This window comes from Tympanuchus pallidicinctus, unplaced genomic scaffold (assembly GCF_026119805.1).
Source record: "Tympanuchus pallidicinctus isolate F22 unplaced genomic scaffold, pur_lepc_1.0 scaffold11, whole genome shotgun sequence".
Lineage (NCBI taxonomy): Eukaryota > Metazoa > Chordata > Aves > Galliformes > Phasianidae > Tympanuchus > Tympanuchus pallidicinctus.
Window position 1 is genome coordinate 9,073,773 of NW_026294627.1, and position 18,354 is coordinate 9,092,126.

An 18,354-nucleotide genomic window follows, 5' to 3' on the forward strand; every position below is an offset into this window, starting at 1 on the left:
CTGGCACTGCACAAAACTGAAGAGGATCTGGATTTCAAGTACTTTGGCTTTTTTTTTAAGTCCCAAGACAAAAAAAGTCAGTACGTATGATATTGGTAGAGATATGTCAGTGAAACAGATGAACTAGTCACACAAACAACACATTCAATGGAAAGCAAAGAAAGTGAAGGAAGTACAGCAGCTATGACTGAAAATGAGACATCCAGATAGTTTCAGATGTGCTTGGTCTGAGTTGTGGTTCAATCCATGTAGCAGATAAACAGTTCGTGCATCCATTAAGGAACAAATAATCAAAAGCCAAGAAAAAGCCATCACTTGCCATCATGTGAGCAAAACTACTGCAGTGAACCTCCACCCTGCTGGAAAGTGGTAACATCAGATAAAAGCAAGGGGAAAAAGGAATATTTTGCAAAAATCCTTCCTGTATCTTCCTGCTGGAACTTTTCTAAAGTCCAACTACTAATACTTAGTTCAGGTTTGTTCATAGGAAAAACAGAAGATGATAGAGTTGAAAAAAGACTGAGTTTCCACTACGAAACGCTCTTAAGATTGTTTTTGAGCTTGTGTATCTCGTGTGAAACAATGCCCACGGATTCTGCAATGAAGATTAAAAACTGGACAGAGACAGAGGCAGTCTCATGCACATCTCACTTGATATGCTATAGAAAGGGTTAAAATGGTCAGTTCATCACTCTCCTGCGTGGTGCCTCGGAAGTTTTCACAACACCAGATGTGTGGAAAAAAAAAAGAAGAAAGAAAGAAAAGCGAACACTAGTAGACATCCTGGTGCCCTGGAAGCAGTTAAATTAACACCCAGCAGGGACAAATTTGCAGCTTTGGGAACAAGCTTAAAGTTAGTCTGTTTTCATTCCTGGAGCAAATTTGCAAGTGTATGGCAGTGAAGTATAGCCTGGGAAGGAGCAGACAGCTTTGGATTAAGGATGGATAGCCAGAACTCACTTGTACCCTCCCTCTTCCCACACTGTTTTGCACTTATGCTGTGAAGTTCTCAATATTTCTGCTCATCCCTATGGCTTCCCTTGTCTTTTACCAGTTCTAGTAGGAAAAGAAGCCATTCTTTTTTTTTTTTTCCTCCCATTCTAGCTGAAACCAGAAAAATCTGGAGTCACCCCAGCAAAGCCTGCTTTAGCTGGGCTCACAGCTTACAGTAATTTGAAGAAATTCTAGTTCTGCAATGGATAAAGCTGGATATTCTTCTAACCAGAACCAAAGCACGAAATCCTTTAGTCATTCATCATTAGCTTGGAGCCAAACTTTGGCCCTGCTTGCAACCACTGCAAATTATGGAAAGATCTGGAAAAATGCAAGACTGCATCTAACTCATCTTCACAGAATTACAGGAAGCCTTCAGCATCTCTCTTCCTCTTACAGGTTGAAGAACAAACTGGCTCATCCACAGAAATACCACCCTTTTCACTCTTTGGTCATTGCAAGTATTTTGGTATTAGTCAATCACGGGGAATTTTTCTTTCAAGGGGGCTGTCCAGCTTCTTAAGAAGACCCAAGAGAACCATTCAATCTGCATCTTTTTTTTTTTCTTTTTTTTTTTTCCCTGTCTTTTGCAAGAGGGGAAGAAAGCGACATGTTTATTCAATGGCTACACTTTCAGCTGGGAGTGGTACAAGAGCTGTATGGTCCCCTGAAGGAAGAAACCCAGAGAATAGCTCATTTTTTTTCACCTTCCTTGTCCCTGGAAGTGTACAAGAAATGTAGAGATGTAGCACTGAAGGACATGGTTAGTGGGCATGGTGGGGATGGGTTGATGGTAGGATGTGATGATCTTAGTCATTTTTCTGATCTTAATGATTCTGTGATTCTATGATTCCCTTGTACCAAGTGTTGGCTCTGTTTGACCACACAAGTTGGAGAAAGTCACTAAAAAAGCAAAGTAAAACAGCACATAGAAAAAGATGGAAGTCCTGTGAAAGTTTACACAAATGTCAGAGCTGGCACTAGAGGAAGGAATGGAAATGAGGTTGCAGTGTGGAGGCTTCCTTTGCTCTTCTCTGAAGCAGCTAGCCCAAAGACCATCTCCAACATCCTATAAAGCCTCATGCAAGAGTATCAGAAACCTGCTATGCCATTTATTCCATGCCACCCCATACTCATGGGCCTGCTCTGGCCTCTCTTCAAGAGAGAATCTGTGCTTCTTGAGGAATGGAGTCAGCAGCCCAACTCATGTCATGGCTTCTCCTTGCCCACCAGAGGTTTTTGTAGTAGTCCAGCCCATGGGAGCAGTGGGTAGCCTGGCCCTGCACCTAGGAATGCCAGATCTGGGGTGCTAGACCAGCCAGTGGTGCCCTCGGTGTGCAGCTTAAGCACCCACCACTGACTTACTCTCCTCCTACACTGCACCAGGAGGTGCCCAACCATACTACTCCTTGCTTAGGATCCCGGGCAATGTCAAGTTGAAGACTGCAGTCAGGCCTTCCTTTGGCATATTGTCATGTTGTTCAGCGCACTGTGACATCGGTCTGAGCATTCCTTTCAGGCACAGCAGCACGGCTGGGCTGGGGGAAGCTGAGAGTCTTCTGCAACAAGTTTATGCCTCAAGTATGTGTCCAGATTAGGTATTCTGAACTGTGCCTTTATCACAGGTTACATAGGAAGGTTAGGGCATTAACTGAATACAGAAAATTGATATGAAGGAGTGGGGTAAAAATCCCTCCTTTCTACATGATTTCTGTGTTTTATACTGATTCACAATATGATGTGGACCTCAAATAATTCCTAACCTCTTCCTATAAAATCAGAAAACCGTTCAATTCATAGGTTTCCACAGCTATGTCAAGACTAAGTATTAGGATTAAAAGATTAAAAGCCCTTTGGCTTTTCAGGGAAACTGACTGTTGGAAGCACTCAGCCCCATTCCAAATGCCCACTGTGAGTTGACAGAGCCTCATCAAAAGGGACAGAGAAAGGAAGACTCTTTTTGAAGAGAAAATGACTCAGTACAGTTGGCCTGTTTAAAAGAGGCTGCCTTCAAGCCCCTTCTCCTTTCTTGTTTACATGTGATTAAGTGGTAGGTCAGGAATGGCCAGAGCGTGTCCACCCATAGGCTCTTTGAAGAAGTAAGCTGCTGGGTTCATCTTGATGGGCTGTTTGCATCATTTTACAGGTACAAGAAGAGGCATCAAGTATGATTCTCAGAGCACCAGACGTCTCTTCTGGGGGACTGTGAAAGCTGTGAAGGCTAAGAGCTGTGAATGCTGGGTCAGCAGGGAAGACTCTCAGGCTAAGAGGCAAGGGGCAGAGGGCAGGCAGGTCAAGAGGAGCAGTGGGGGTGATAGGCTCAGGCACTATCCTAGAGCATAAGAACAGTATTTCTGAGATTGATATTTGATCTCATTCTACTCCAGATTCAGTGACTTCCATGAGAGGTAATCGTGTTACTCAGGTTCTTATCCAACAGCTAGTGGATTGACTGTAATGGCTTTGGACGAGATCTTCCTTCTCTCATCTTCAAAATATACAGAATAAACAGCAATATTTCCTTCCTCTCAAGCTTTGGCTGGTCTGCTTATTTAGATTAGAAATTCTTCAGGGCGAAAGCTGTCTCTTACACTGTGTATGTGTATTATCAGATACAGGCATGCAGAAATGAAGCAGGCAGATGGTTCTGGACTAGTTCTGTTGGAGCATCTGGCTGATTTTCTGGATTAGCATCACATGCGAATAGTAAAGTCACCAGTGAAAAAGCATATTAAAGGAACATTACTAGGTTGGTTGCTGTCTTAATGACAGTCATCTGTGGCCTGGGGCAGATAAAAACCATAAAAAACACCAGCAGTAAAAGTGACTTAATGAAGGAACAAATATTTGTCATTATTATATTCCTTCATTTTGAACCCCTAGAGAGGTAAATTACTGAGACTTGCTGCTGAGGACTTCAGGGAATTAAAATAATAGAAAGATAGGGATAGGGAGAGAAATGAGAGCTAGGCATTGTTATTTATTTATTTATTCATTTTGTTCATAAACTTCTTGAGGTATTCATAAATTGCCAACAAACAAGCAAAAACTTACAGGAAAGGGGTTTTTACCATGCCAGCTCCAAACGGCTGTGGAATTATATTCTTTTTCCAGGCTGCTTTTCCAAAATCCTTGCAGGAAGTTGACTCAGGGCTTGACTCTGCCCTCAGATACACACAGAAATAGCAGAAATCTTCAAGCAGGTAAGAAGCACAGATATCCCAGCTTCACTGATCACAGTGAAGATCACAGGTCAAGCAGCAGAAGGCCAGACCTGAAACACCTTTGTTTGCTTGCCTCCCAGTCAGCATTGCATCCTCACAGCTCCTTATCACAATCTCGTCCTGCTACTCTTCCTTTCCAGTTAATCCCATAAGCAGACTCATGTTTTTGGTGGTGGATCCCTACTTCATTCCACCATACTCCAAGTTATGTAAACTGCCAGCAGCAGTTAGGATCTTTTCACCAGTCCTTTCCTCCTTGCAGCTCGTACATCTTACTTCACATGTGCACAGGGCACCTTGTCTGTCCCTCTGCTTTTCCATCCTTGCCTATGTCTTCAAGGTGCAGAAAAATCACAAGACTGAAGCATGTAGCATCCTAACTCATTATTTCTCCACAACCAGGGCAGATCAGTGCAGGCCTCAAACAAACGTCTGTAGACATGCAGGTGGGTAGAAGCTCATACCCTTCAAATTCCTGCTATAAAACTCATCTTTTTCTTGATTCTTACAGAAGCCACATCAAAATTGTCCCTTTGAGACAGAGTCCATTTTAAAATTGTTTATACAGTTCTTCCTTTTGCCCTGTCAGAGTACCTTCAAGGCATTTTCACAATGGTAACAAATTGTAAGTAAGAGTTCAAGTGTGTTGCCATTAGCACAGGAAAGTGCAATGATATTTTGTATTGCTGTCCTCAGGGAGGTACCTTCAAAAAGCAGCCCAAATGACACTGCAAGGATTATCTCAGCAATGTCACTGAATCATGGAATGAATCACAGAATCATAGGATGGTTTGGTTTGGAGGGGACCTCGAAGCCCACCCAGCCCCAACCCCTGCCATGGGCTGGATGCCCCCACCAGCTCAGGCTGCCCAGGGCCCATCCAGCCTGGACTTGAGCACCTCCACGGATGGGGCACCACAGCTCTCTGGGCAGCTGTGCCAGGGCGTCACTGCCCTCAGAGTAAAGAATTCTTTCCTAACATCTAACCAAAATTTCCCCTCTTTCAGTTTAAAGCCATTTCCCCTTGTCCTATCACTATCAGACCACGTAAAAAGTCAATCCTGCACTTGTTCATAAGCCCATTTCAAGTACTGGAAGGCTGCAGTGGGATCCCCTGGAGCCCTCTCTAAGCTAAACAATCCCAACTCCCTCAACCTTTCTTCATGAGAGAGGCGCTCCCGCCCTCCAGGACTCCAGGTATCCCAAATCTCCAACCTCAGAAGCATTTAAGAGCCTAATGGAATATTCTAGTAGTATAAGCACTTTACGAAAAGAATTCAAGAAAGCTTATGAAACTGGCAGTGTCCATGAGCCTTCGAATTACAGTGTCCTCAGGGACTGACCAGCTACAGTGGGATTGTCCATGTATTTCATTTAATAAACAGAATGTGAATGATAGAAGGCACCAAGACACGATGACAACTGCCCACTAATGACAATAAGAAACCTTTGACATTTTCTCTCTGTTTTTATGTTCATAAATCAGTTACAACCACGCAATCTATGGTAGTTATTAGGACATACTCAAGTTTTTATTCAGAATATTTAATTTAGAAGCCCTTGCATGAAGGAATGCAACCAAAATGGAGCTATCAAGAAAAGCTCTCATCCAAATACTATTTTTACAGCGAGCACTAAAAGAAAGGTCACATTGTTATTTTCTTACACTATGGAACGATTTCTATTATTGCAGATTCCAAAAGCTTGGAATCGTTGTTATTTATGATCTAAGTCAAATTTAAGTCCTGGTTTGTACCAATTACCACAAGCCACTCTAGGTTTTTCCTCTTCATTTCACAAATATTTGCAAAATAATTCCTTTGCACTTGAAAACAGAGAGGTTGCCTTCCAAAATGCACTCTTCTTTAGTAAAGAAGGAAATCCTTTGTGTTTAATGGTAAACAAAAAGGTCTAGGAAAATGTTTTGATGTGAATCATCCACATTTTCTTCACAAAGTTTGGAAGCTAAATTAGAAGTTTAAGACATTGTTCAGCAGTGAGTGACAACAAGACCTTTCCATTAGATCTTCTGCTCCTAGTGCTCCTTCCTTGCACAGCATGCTAGCAACCTATACACTCCTCTTATTAAATTCATATGGTGTCCATGCTTGAAAGAAGACCATATCCTGCCGCCTACTGTGCTGTTTTAAATCCAATTATGTTCTCTCAAAATAAATGAAATTACCCTGGGTGCACACCGGAGAAGTTCTCTGCAGAACTGCCAGGTTAGTTAAACAACCACCCATATCCTTTGGCAGTATTTAACAGCAATGCATGTATATGTCAGTATTTATATGATTTTCTGGGCATTTGAAAGGCTGATGCAATGGAGGGGGCCTGTGAGAGAGAGTCACCTGAGCACCTGGAGCTCCTCCAAGCACACGCCATGCAGTGGTAACACATAGCTCAGTGCAGAGCTGCTGCACTGTCCCACATGTACCCATGACACTGGGCTGAATATGAGCCAGCAGTGTGCCCAGGTGGCCAAGAACGCCAACGGCATCCTGGCTTGTATCAGGAATGGTGTGGTGAGCAGAACTAAGGAAATAATACTGTCTCTGTACTCAGCACTGGTGAGGCCCCATCTCAAGTACCGTGTTCAGTTTTGGGCATCTCAATACAGAAAGGACACTGAGGTGCAGAAGTAGGTCCAAAGAAGGACAAGGCGGGTGAAGGGTTTGGAGAATATGCTCTGTGAGGGGCGACTAAATGAACTGGGGCTGTTTAGTCTGGGGGAGAGGATACTGTGTGGAGACCTTATTGCCCTCTTTAAATACCTGAAAAGTGATTGCAGCGAGAGTGGGGCTGGTCTCTTCTCACTGGTGACAGGTGACAGGACGAGGGGAAATGGCCTCAAGTTGCTCCAGGGGAGGTTTCTGTTGGATATCAGGAAAAGCTTCCTTACAGATAGGGTTGTTAAGCACTGGAATTGGCTCCCCAGGGAGGTGGTTGAGTCACCATTCCTGGATGTGTTTAAGAACCGTTTGGATGTGGTGCTCAGGGACATGACTTAGCGGAGGGTTGTTAGTCAGGGTAGTAAGGTTAGGTTGCAGTTGGACTTGATGATCTTTAAGGTCTTTTCCAATCTGAGAAATTCTGTGATTCTATTCTATGATTCTGTGTTGAGTCCCTGACATGGAGAACCTGGGAGTACATTGGTCATAGGCTACAAAACACTTAGCTGTAGCAGTGCATCAGGATAGAGACACATATGGATCACTTGTGCTAGGGCGATTGGGTCACTCAGTACTCAGTAGGAAGGGAGAATGGTTGGTTGGATTAAAAAGGAACCTGCTAAGATCTGGTGAAAAAAAATAATCATCTAAGGTATGCCCTGGTTATGGCAAGTAACAACAAAAAAAGCTCCAAAATCCAATCACACCACATTTCTGGGTTTTGGGAAAAAAAAAAAAAAAAAAGAGAAAAGGAAGAAAAGAGAGATGATCACATTCCCAAAGACATCCAAAGACATTATAAAGGGATAAGGACTGAAAAGATACTGAGCTCTGCACAGGGCAATACTGTTGTAACTATGTAAGCAACATACATGAAAAAAAAAAACAACTCTGACACTTCCAGAGCCTTACAAACAAGGACCACTGGTTGTTTCTGTAAAGGAGGGCTGAAGCTCTCAAAATCTCTTGCACTGTTTTTGCTCCCATACCTGAGATCAAAAGGGCTCTTGTGGTCCATGGAAACCAGGGAAGGGAACGGATGGGAAAGGAAAGGAAGTATTGCAAGCACAATTTATCTTGTGCAGAATTTGGAGCTTCTAATTACTCCCTAAACAAAGAGTGTTTAATTTGTATGAGTGTTTTCTTGAGTGTGCATATGTTGTATCCTGATAGACAATGGAAAGGTGAACCTTTCTCATAGCAATGGAGAACAAAACTGAGAAGTAAACAAAACCTTCATTTCATTCAACCTTCTTCCGGGAAACCAAGATGATTTCCATCATTTTTATGACTTTTCCCTAGAGGCAAAAGACATCTAATTAGCAAATCGCACTACAAGTTTGCTACAATTTGACACAAAGTAAATGTGACAGGCAGAGAAATTATAAACCTTAAATATCAGTTAGCAAGCTTAGGCTGACAGTCATGTTCAAGCCCTTTTTGGGGACCTAAAAGCTTGGGGAGAAAAAAAAATCCAAAGAGTCATCTGGTTCAGCTAAAGATGTGATTTTGTAGTGTTCCAGTCGGTGTTATCTGATGGCAATATCATAGCAGCAGCTTATCAATGTGCACTCGCATCTCCAGCTGCAAAGCATTTTAGCCAGTTCTGAGATGGTCCTTGTAGCCCACATTTACAATCAGTGTAGGATCTAAGGAGAAACTGAATGACACCTAGCAGACTCAAACCTTTATACCTCATGAAGAAATAGGGCATGAGTGAAATAAATATTAATCATGAAGTTAATTAGTAAGTGCTTGTAATTACTTATGCAGTGCTGTTAAAGATCAGTAGAAATCCTCAAGGATGGAAGATGGTCCTCCCAGAGAGAAGACCAAGCAGCCTAAATTTAGCTCCATTGCTAAAATCAGCGCAGTTGATCCATGAGCTGACTTTGACCTCCCTTGTTTTTTACATATAATGAATATAATGTTGGCATCTCTCGCACAGCTCGGCTTTAATATCCAGGCTGGAGCTATGGGGACAAGCAGGTCCTGAACAAGAGGTTGAAGGGATCTCGCATTTGTGCCTCCTTTTGGTCAGGAGCAGGAATAGGTTGTGCAAAGAAGATGTGGATGCCCCATCCTTGAAGGAGTTCCAGGCTAGACTGGATGAGGCCCTGGGCTGTCTGATGTACTGTGTGGCACCAGCAGGGGGTTGGAACTAGATTAAGGTCCCCATCAACCCAAGCCAATATATCATTCTGTGATACATGCAGGCAGGCCCTAAAATTGCTCACATAAAAATTGCCACGTGATCAGTTATCTTCACACTGATTCCAAATCCTGCAAGTTAGGACCAAGTTTATACCATTGTAATTATAATTCCTGCAGCTACCGAAAACTCTACTGAGAGGGATAGTCCTTGATTTTCTGAATTCCAGCAGAACTTTGGAACAACTGCTGCACTTATGATACATTATGCAATTATTGCTATGGCCATGTTGCCTCAAGCCATCGTGTTGGTTGCCTCCCTCAGCAGCCTAACAGGACACAGGGCAGCAACTGCCTCGAATGGAGTTACTCTCAATGTTTTTTACTCTTTTCCAGAATGTAACCTTGCATATTTTTCAGAAAAACAGTAGTGTTTGCAAAAGTCCTGCTTGCCTCCCCTGTGCTGACAGATTGCTGGAAGCTTCACCATGGCTGAATGAAGAACCTGTTAAAATTCATTTGCCTGCCAGTCTACTAAGTGAATGGGGAAATGCACCAAAGAATTGAGCACGCAGTGGCCCAAGGAGGAGGAGAACAGCCAGTGGAGACCTCCTTTAAAAAAAACAAAGCTGTGCTCGCTTCTTGTTTGCTGCTCATATTCTGGCATCCTCCAGCAAAACAAGTCCTCCCTGCCCAAAACTGCCTAAAAATTTCACCTGGTGCCTCTTAGGAAAAGATTCTCTGCTGGAGGAACTCGAAGTCAGGTGATCAGGGAGCTTAAATGAGTTAACAGGAGAAAGGTTTCCATGCATACAACTGTATTTTCTTTGTTTCAAAATATCGGTTTGTTTGCCCAAGCAGTTTGGCCAAGATACTCCAGTTCTGAATGATTCATTTGCAGTGCTGCTTCTCAGTGACTTTATGGAAGACTTCGGGTTTCACTTTTCACTATTTTTCTATAGCACTTTTACATTGAAGAAATTTGTGAACAATCTTTGCACCTAGATTGCCATTCTATGCTTTCAAATATGTTCAATTCATGGCCCACCAGAACTCAGAGTGGCTTAAACATCTCAAGATCAAATGCATATTTTATTTCATTTGCAGCTGGATTCCAGTTTTGGGGCTACAGTAAGGTTACATATTTAAATTTTATTTTGTCAGGTCTGAAAATGGTAATCCTGGTGCACAATGAATTGGTATAGCACAGCTGGTCACATCAAAGCAGTGTCTGATGATAAAACAGTGGTATATAATTGTAGATGTATCCGTGGCAACCTTCACCTTCTTATCGAGCATGTATTTTATGCACAGAATATTCCCAGAAGTGTGATGGGTGTTTATAAAGCTCATAGATAAGTCTTCATTTTTCTTTGCCAAACAGATAACAAATGTGCAAACAGTACTTTTGTCATGTCAGTCAAACAATATCTAAAAACAGAATTTCCTAACCCTGCCTCCTGAGGAAAACGATGACATAAATATTAACACTGTAAAACACTTTATCTAAGATAAAGGAATTTGTTAGTTTTGCCATCCAAAAGAGTCTAAAATTTTGTACAGTTGAGAACTTAGATAGGAGTCCAAAATAAGCTCAGATCTGCTCTGCTATCTCACCTTTCTGACAAGTATCTACATAATACATAGCAGTGACATTCACTCTTGCTTTAAGAAAAAACAGTGTTACGAACACGTCTTTTTTGAAATTCTTATAACTGTGCATACACTTGAACAGGAGCTAAACAGGTCATCACCAGCTCTGCTGAAGTATTCTGAGGTCATTACACACAGGTACACAACTCCTGAAGGAAGGAGGCCAGACTGGAAAACCCTTCTTACCACTCATACTGGAATAATTCTGTAACCAAATAAGGAGGAATTTGCCTTACCTGTCTATGCTGCTGGGAGACTGGATACTGCAAACCTGAGATTTGCTGGCTTTGCTGAATTTTCTGAAGCATCATTTTCTGTTGCATTGCTAGGGGCACATTGGGTGGCCTTTGAAGAGACTGGTTTGGGAGAGGCTGAGCAGGTGGTGGCTGTGGCTGCTGTTGCTGCTGTGGCTGTGGCTGTTGCACTGGCGCTGAACTCTGAGCCTGCTGCGTGTAGTGCAGAAGAGAAGGCTTGCTTTGGGAACCCAAAACTGAAGGCATCTGCTGGTTTGTTTGCTCTGAGTTAAAGTGAAACAAAGGCTTTGTATTACCATGATGCTGCTCTAGTGGTGGCTGAGCACTGTTGATAAAATTTCTGTTGAGGTCCTGAGTCTTCTGTTGCATGATCACGTCCATGGGATTACTCTGGGGAGTAGTTGGCTTATAAACATAGTTGTTCATCCCTTTTGACTGGTTTCCATTCACAGGCACGCCAAGCATTGCTGAGCTCTGTGGGCTGAACTGCTGCTGACGAAAAGAAGGACTGGGGATTTTTTCTTGCACAAAGGGTCCGGGTGAAGGACCTGATGGAGACAAGGTGGACCAGTTGGCCGTCTGGTTCTGCTGTTGCTGTTGCTGCTGGATCAAGGCATGCTGCTGACGGTTGGCTGCGATCTGCTTGAGTTGCTGTGCATGAGAAACCTCCTGCCAGTTAGGCAACGGCCGACTGGACGCAGAGGAAACCTGCGCTACCTGTGTTTGATTCTGAGGCACCGAAGGGATGGGTGAAGAGGTGGACATGGCAGCAGTGGCCATAGTGAAGGCTGGACCTGTAGAAGAAGGCCTCATCTGTGGGGATCCCACAGGAGCCTGGTTCATGCCTGGTGCATACTCACTCTTAATTACCATCTTATCCATTTGCAGAGGCCTCACAGGGACTCTCTGGCTTTGCTGCCCAAGGTCAATGTTGAATGGCTCGTCTTGTTTTATTGTGGCATTTATCATATTCTCTAGCTCAAGATCACTCATTGGTGGTACTGATATGTTAGTCAGTTCATTAAATAGTTCCTGGAGCTCTGGATCCATCATCTGTTCCCCTGAGTCTTCCCCATATCTGTTAGGGAACATGTTCTCATGGGACATCTGGCCATCTAAGTGTTTGCTGCAAGACATTGTTTCTCCTGGCTCTTTCTTTACTTCTTTCAAGGTCATATTAAAAATGCCATTTCCACTGGCATGCGTGTTGTTTGCTAGGTTGCTGGTCTTTCTTTGTGATGCTTGCCCCACAGACATAGTTCCAGACATTGACTGGCTTTGGCAATTGTTAACATGATGCCCACCTTGTCCCATTGAGATATTATCACCCACTCTTATCCTCTTAATGTCAAGGAAAGAGTTGTCTGAAACACCATTTGGCCTCTTGTTGTTGACAGGTGACAGATTTACAACCAACTTTCTCTTCAAGGATCCTTGGAGCTGAAGAAAGCAAAGACAAAAAAAAATTGTTAGATGACAACGAAGAAACAATCTATAGTCAGTCTGATGTTTACCATGTCAGCAGGCAAGTAAGCATTGCAAAGTACAGAAAACTATTCTGGGTAGCACAGGTCGGTGAAAACAGCCAATGACATTGTGCAGGATGGTAGGGAAATATGCTGTGAGACATCTCCCTGTCATCACTGTCCGTGCTCTTGTTATGCAACTGCAGCTTTTGGGCACTGCTGCCTCCTACTGAGGCCCCACCTTCCCTATGGGTGGGAGAGCAGAGAAGACCAGACCTGCAGCTGGCAAAGTCTAAAGCACGTCTGTCCCAGATTTGCTCCCATCTAACTATGCCAGGCAGTTCTAAAGTATTTTCAGACAGCAGAGACTAATGAGGCCATGAAATCTGCCCATGTCTACTCAAGGATGAAGGATTTCACTGATGATTTTGGTGTATGATCCAAAAAATCATGTTCTGTAGAGTCCAAAGGTCCTAGAAGGCATTTTAATGGTACAAGTAAGATCTAGGTATGCTGGTCTTACATAGCTTTATCCAGACCAGAGATGCATGTTAGTAAAGATGTTAGATGCTAACTTGTTCCAGACTTGAAATGGAGCCACTGGAACCATGTCAGTTTATGTCAGCCAAGGGTCTGGTCCATGATGTACTGCCGGATTATTTTCCAGATTTGTATATTAATACATTAAGCCCTAATTGTTTATGTTCTGAAACATCTGCTGTAAAACAGAGTACACACAGCACTGCTTTGAGAACTGCAACTCTATTTCCTTTCCCTCACACATATTTTTATCTGCTCACAGACCAGTGTGCCTACTGAAGGAAAGGAGCTCATACTCCGCCCAATCTGTGCTCGTCTGCCACACTTGTATGTGCAAATCCCCACTCTCTGCACACAATACAAAGATGTAGTCTCGTGAGATGACAGAAGTGCAGAAGACTGTGGGTGTATAACATTGCTGTGGGCCCCAGTACTCTCAGCTTCAGGCTCATCTATGGAGCTCTTCCCAGATAACTCCGTGTGTGAACACTTTGTTCTGGAATGAATATCAGGGAGTTGATTGGGAAGAGCTCAAGTCACAAATATGTTTCCTCAGTACCTTCAGGAGTAACTGACTGCCATTAGCTGTCATGGTGGTCACCTGCAAAGAGCAGGGACTGCTGTTGGTTAGCATGTTCTTCCTGACACATGAGTCACTGTACTTTCCTTTGCAAAAAGAACAGTAAGGTGCACTTCCTTTTACCATCAGCTCTGCAGCCAGTGTGTTTATTAGAAGTCATTCTCATGACCCCAAATTCATCTTCCTGGGAAATGGGGAAGTCCCTTGGTTGTCAAAATACGTGACTTGGCAGCATGTCTTGCTTTCAGATGTGCTGCTGACAAAAAGGCTGAACAGATAATGAACATGTATGTGTTTAATGCAGTGAATTTGTCCTTCTGAGTTCATTCTGCTTTTGCATGACATTTTGAATCAAAGAGAGCTGCTTAAAAAGTCTGCACATTTTCAGAGCACCTGCATCAGGCTCTCTAATGTGACTGAAAATGCAGGTGTTGCACTGTGCATAGCGGCTGTCTTTCTTTTGCTTTTGAACTAACTGCTGGCAGATGGGGGTGAGGTACGATGTGGTTTGTCCAGTGACCTAGACCAGTCAGCACCAAACCCTCCCTTGTCATGGGTTGGAGGACTCAAGGCTTTCACCTCGCATGGTCTCCTGAAACACTCACCAAAAAGAACACTTTCATTTTCTACAGAAAAAACAACAAGTGCTCGTTTATTACATCCCTACAAACCCACCCAGTGCAGCTCTCTGCATGCTGACAGCACCTTGGTCAGTAGGTGTTCCTCCTCTTAAATCAGAAATGAGACGGCAAGGCTGGAAACGTGCACTTTTCCAGCAATCGCATTTTTCAACTACTGACCACTTTTTCAGCAAAGCTTTTTTTCATCAAGCAAGTGTGCACTCTTCAGAGGGGAGAAAAAAAGAACTTGCCAGATTTCAAGCTCCATCTCTCCCAATTTGCAAACCAGGATTGATTTGGGTCAGTAAACCTACTACAAAAGTTCCTATGCACATAACACAGGCACATTCCTCAGATCAGACGGGCCTGTGATTACACATCTCAAGCCACTCAAACTGTGTCATACTGAAAAGCTCTGTGATGGGAAATGTGTGACATGACAGTAACCGGGAGAGGAAGAACTCTCCATGCTCAGCTCCATCCCACAACAGGTGGGCTGGACTTTATGAACCATCAAAGAGAAACACGCATTTCCTGGCAGCCTGTATCATTTAAGACCTTTTGCTAAGCAGGCTTTGGTGAGTCAGCACACATTCATGCACTTACAGTGAGGGAGTGCTGGATGCATTGATTTTCTGAAGTTAAAACTGCATGGGCTGAATAGCCAAGTTGCTGGACAAACTGCTCAGTGACATTAACAGCCAAGGATGAAGCTCTAGAGATGACTCGGTCTAAACAGCACAGTGTGACACCATCTCCTGTGCAGAAGGACAATTAATTTATTCTTAAAACTTATTTTGAGTCTCAAAAGAGACTTAAGTGACGCAGCCTCTTCTCCAGCGCTCCCCAACACCCAGCCAAATCAACAGGAATTCCACAGAGCTGGTAATTAGGGCTCATCAAAATCTGGTATCAAATCATTAAACTTTGGGGGAAAAAAAAAACACAAAAGCAAACAGACTCATTAGCAGGATTTGTTCTGATAGGACAAAGGGAAATGGTTTCAAATTACAAGAGAGAAGATTTAAATTAGATATAAGGCAGAAATTTTTTACATTAAGAGTGGTGAGGCACTGGCACAGGTTGCCCAGAGAGGTGGTGGATGCCCCAGCCTTGAAGACACTCAAGGTCCGGCTGAATGGGGCTCTGAGCACCTGATGAAACTGTAGGTGTCTCTGTTCATTGCAGGAGAGATGGACTAGATGACCTTTAAGGGTCTCTTCCAACTCAATTCTATGATTCTACCCCCATCAGCTTTTGTTTCACCTTTCCTGAGGCTGAATTTGTTACTAAATGCGAAACAAGAGGATTTTTATGAAAATTGATTACTTTTTCTGCCTCAAATTTTTCCCTTCCCTTCCCTTCCCTTCCCTTCCCTTCCCTTCCCTTCCCTTCCCTTCCCTTCCCTTCCCTTCCACAAAATGGCCAAGAAAATAATTTTTCAGTAATAGCAAGAAATAATAAGGACTATCACTGAATGTCTTATGTCTTTTCTTGGAATTCCTTTAGATTTTTTGTTTGTATCTTTTAATAACACTTGAGGAAGTCCTAAGTGTGTCATCCACAGCAGTACTGGGTTCCACATCTTGTAGGATGAGTAGGATAGAATCTATCCCTTCAGCCTGTATGAGTATCTCCATGGTGCCTAGAGACCTCCAAAGGAATTCATTTCCAAGTCCAACAATCCTTGGCCTTGAACAGTGGTGCTAGCAACACCTCTAGCCATCATCTCACAATATTTACAATCAGATCCTGAAGACTGGACCAAAACACCAACGCAACTCACAGAGCCAGTATTTAACTCTCCAGTAATCACTAATAACTGAAGGTATAAGAGGAAAATCTCCCATCACTTTTGCTTTCCCATCTATCTAATTTCCCTGCCAAGGTCTGCAGCTTTCTTAGTTTTCTATGGCAGAACAATGGGAAGGAAACCAAGGGGACTGCCATGCTTTGTTTATAAAGCAGGCAGCATGGCAGTGCTAGCAGCTGGTGGGGAGTCAAATCCACTTCAAAAAGTCCCTTTTGGACTTCCTAGAGTTTCTCACAATATGTTCTCGTTGTATTTATGGCGGCACTGTAAACAAAATCCTTTGTGTATCTGGAGAGGAATTGTAAAGAAATTGTAAGAAAAATACAGAAATATTCAAACATTGAAAGTTGCCAAAAAAATAAGAAGAGAAAGGAATTCAGTCCCAAGGGGGAAAACATGCAGAATGCTACTTCTCACTTATGCTGTGAAAGCACCTTTGCACTCCAGGCATTAAGCACGGCCTGAATCTCAGCTGTCCCCCAGCTGTCACAGCCCTCCTTGGCCACCACAGGTCCTGGTGCTGGGGTCACACACACACCTCACAGCCCCTTTCTGACCACGGACATGCTTTTCAAGACCAGGCAGAATGGTTTCTGATACTAAGAGGGCTGCTTTGAAAGTAATGTCTCCTATTTCATCATGTCGGTCCACTACATCAGAGATGGATGTTGGTGGTATGGTAGTAGAGGATGAGCCTTCCCACCAATATTCTGTTACATTTTGTTGCTGTGTGACAGATGACAGCATAGGGCCAGTCTGACAATGGTATCTCACACGAAGTATGTGAAGCAAAGGTGTGGAATTGAATTCCTCCATGCAGAAATAATTGCATCCATTGACATTCACTGATGCTTGCTGAGTGTTTGTGGAGACTAACCAGTGGTTGAGAGTGCAGAAAGGCAGTGAGTGGTTCATTTCAACAGTGGTCACTTCCTCTGGTAAAGGCTGTTCTGAGCACAGCATGCAGGCTTTTGCTCATTGCTGGCTCATGGTGGTGGCTGAAAAATACTGTTTCACATCTGAGAATTTACTCTATCAAATAGTGTTACTGTGCTCTTTGTATTGGTTGTAGTATCCATGGAAATAAATAGGATGCATTATTTTAGGAGCAAACTACATACATTTTTTATGCAGCTCCTGATACCACCTGGTGGCTCCAGCTGTTCCCTCTCTTCCCACATCCAGGGCAGTGAAACAGAGGAGCAGATTTGCTCTGATGTATAACTACTGTAGATTTTAGGAAGACCTCCTCAAGACCTCTTGATGGAGTCTTGAGGAGTACCTCTTCCCTGCCCCCTGCTCTGCCCTTCCTCTGCACAGGAAGCAAAGACAAAGGTATCTGTCTTTTGTTCTCATTTGCAATTTCCACCTGTCACAGCTGAAAATGCAAGCACAACAGTTGTCTTCTGAGAGATTTTAGCACTCCAAGCTCAGAAACTCCAACCTGCTGGGTGATGTTGATCTTGGAAGGAGCCCCAGCTTTTCCTGGAGAATGACAGAACTGCAGCTGTGGGCAGACTGTGCTACAGGGAGAAGTGCTGAGAGCTGGTGAGTCCCCACGGAGCCACACAGCATGATGGTGGGTCAAGGCAGCCCTGCAATGCTTGCACCAGTCTTGATGGCACAGGTTCAGCTGTACCCTCTCCTTGTGCTCTCATTTTGTTAATCTGCTCCTAAAACCACCCCAACCACCAGGCACAAGGTATGTTGCCATTAGGGTTTTGCGCTGCGCTTCCTGAAATTCCCACCTTCCATTGCTGTCTTTCTGAACATCCCAACCCTGGGTGATCCTTAGACAAAATCACCACTGTCATAATAATGATGATGGTGAGTTAGCACAAGCTTTTCTCCCTGCTCACTGTAACAAGTGTCACTAAAACTGAATTTATAGCAACAAATAAGGATGTTCCTTGGCTGACAAGTATCCACTTAATTCTCATTAAGTGGAGAACAAGACTGGAATAGTAATCAGTATGTAAGAAATGCCACAGTTTACCTTCACTTATGGAAAAGTTACGTATCTTGCCAACTGAACATACCAACCTAAATATGCATCCACATTACTCAGTGCACTGCCTGGAAATATAACATCAGGGCTCTGGTCCAAGTTGCTGAAGCACGATAATTATATTTTTAATGCAGATTTTACATCTGATGGATTATAAAATATCATGTCTAGCCACAGTGTTTTAGATGAATAGGAACACAGAGAAACAATAGCATTTTAACTAGGTCAAGATTTCTAATCAGAATATAGCAGTTGTTACTGTGTGCAAAACAAAAAGGCATGAAAGATCTTATCCTGCAAGCTGTGTATTTGTCATTTGGACAAGACTCCCTTTCTTTTTTCTTTTTCTTTTTCTTTTTCTTTTTCTTTTTCTTTTT

At 43.1% G+C, this 18,354-nt stretch overlaps 1 protein-coding gene across 1 annotated transcript in view; it reads right to left on the bottom strand.

Moving 5' to 3' along the window:
• The window catches only part of MAML2 (mastermind like transcriptional coactivator 2), a 209,714-nt gene that overhangs the window by 54,630 nt on the left and 136,730 nt on the right, over positions 1 to 18,354 (bottom strand). The window contains exon 2 of the mRNA XM_052670909.1: positions 10,933 to 12,390. Coding sequence (XP_052526869.1) covers positions 10,933 to 12,390 — 1,458 coding nt within the window. The remainder of the gene's footprint in view (positions 1 to 10,932; positions 12,391 to 18,354) is intronic.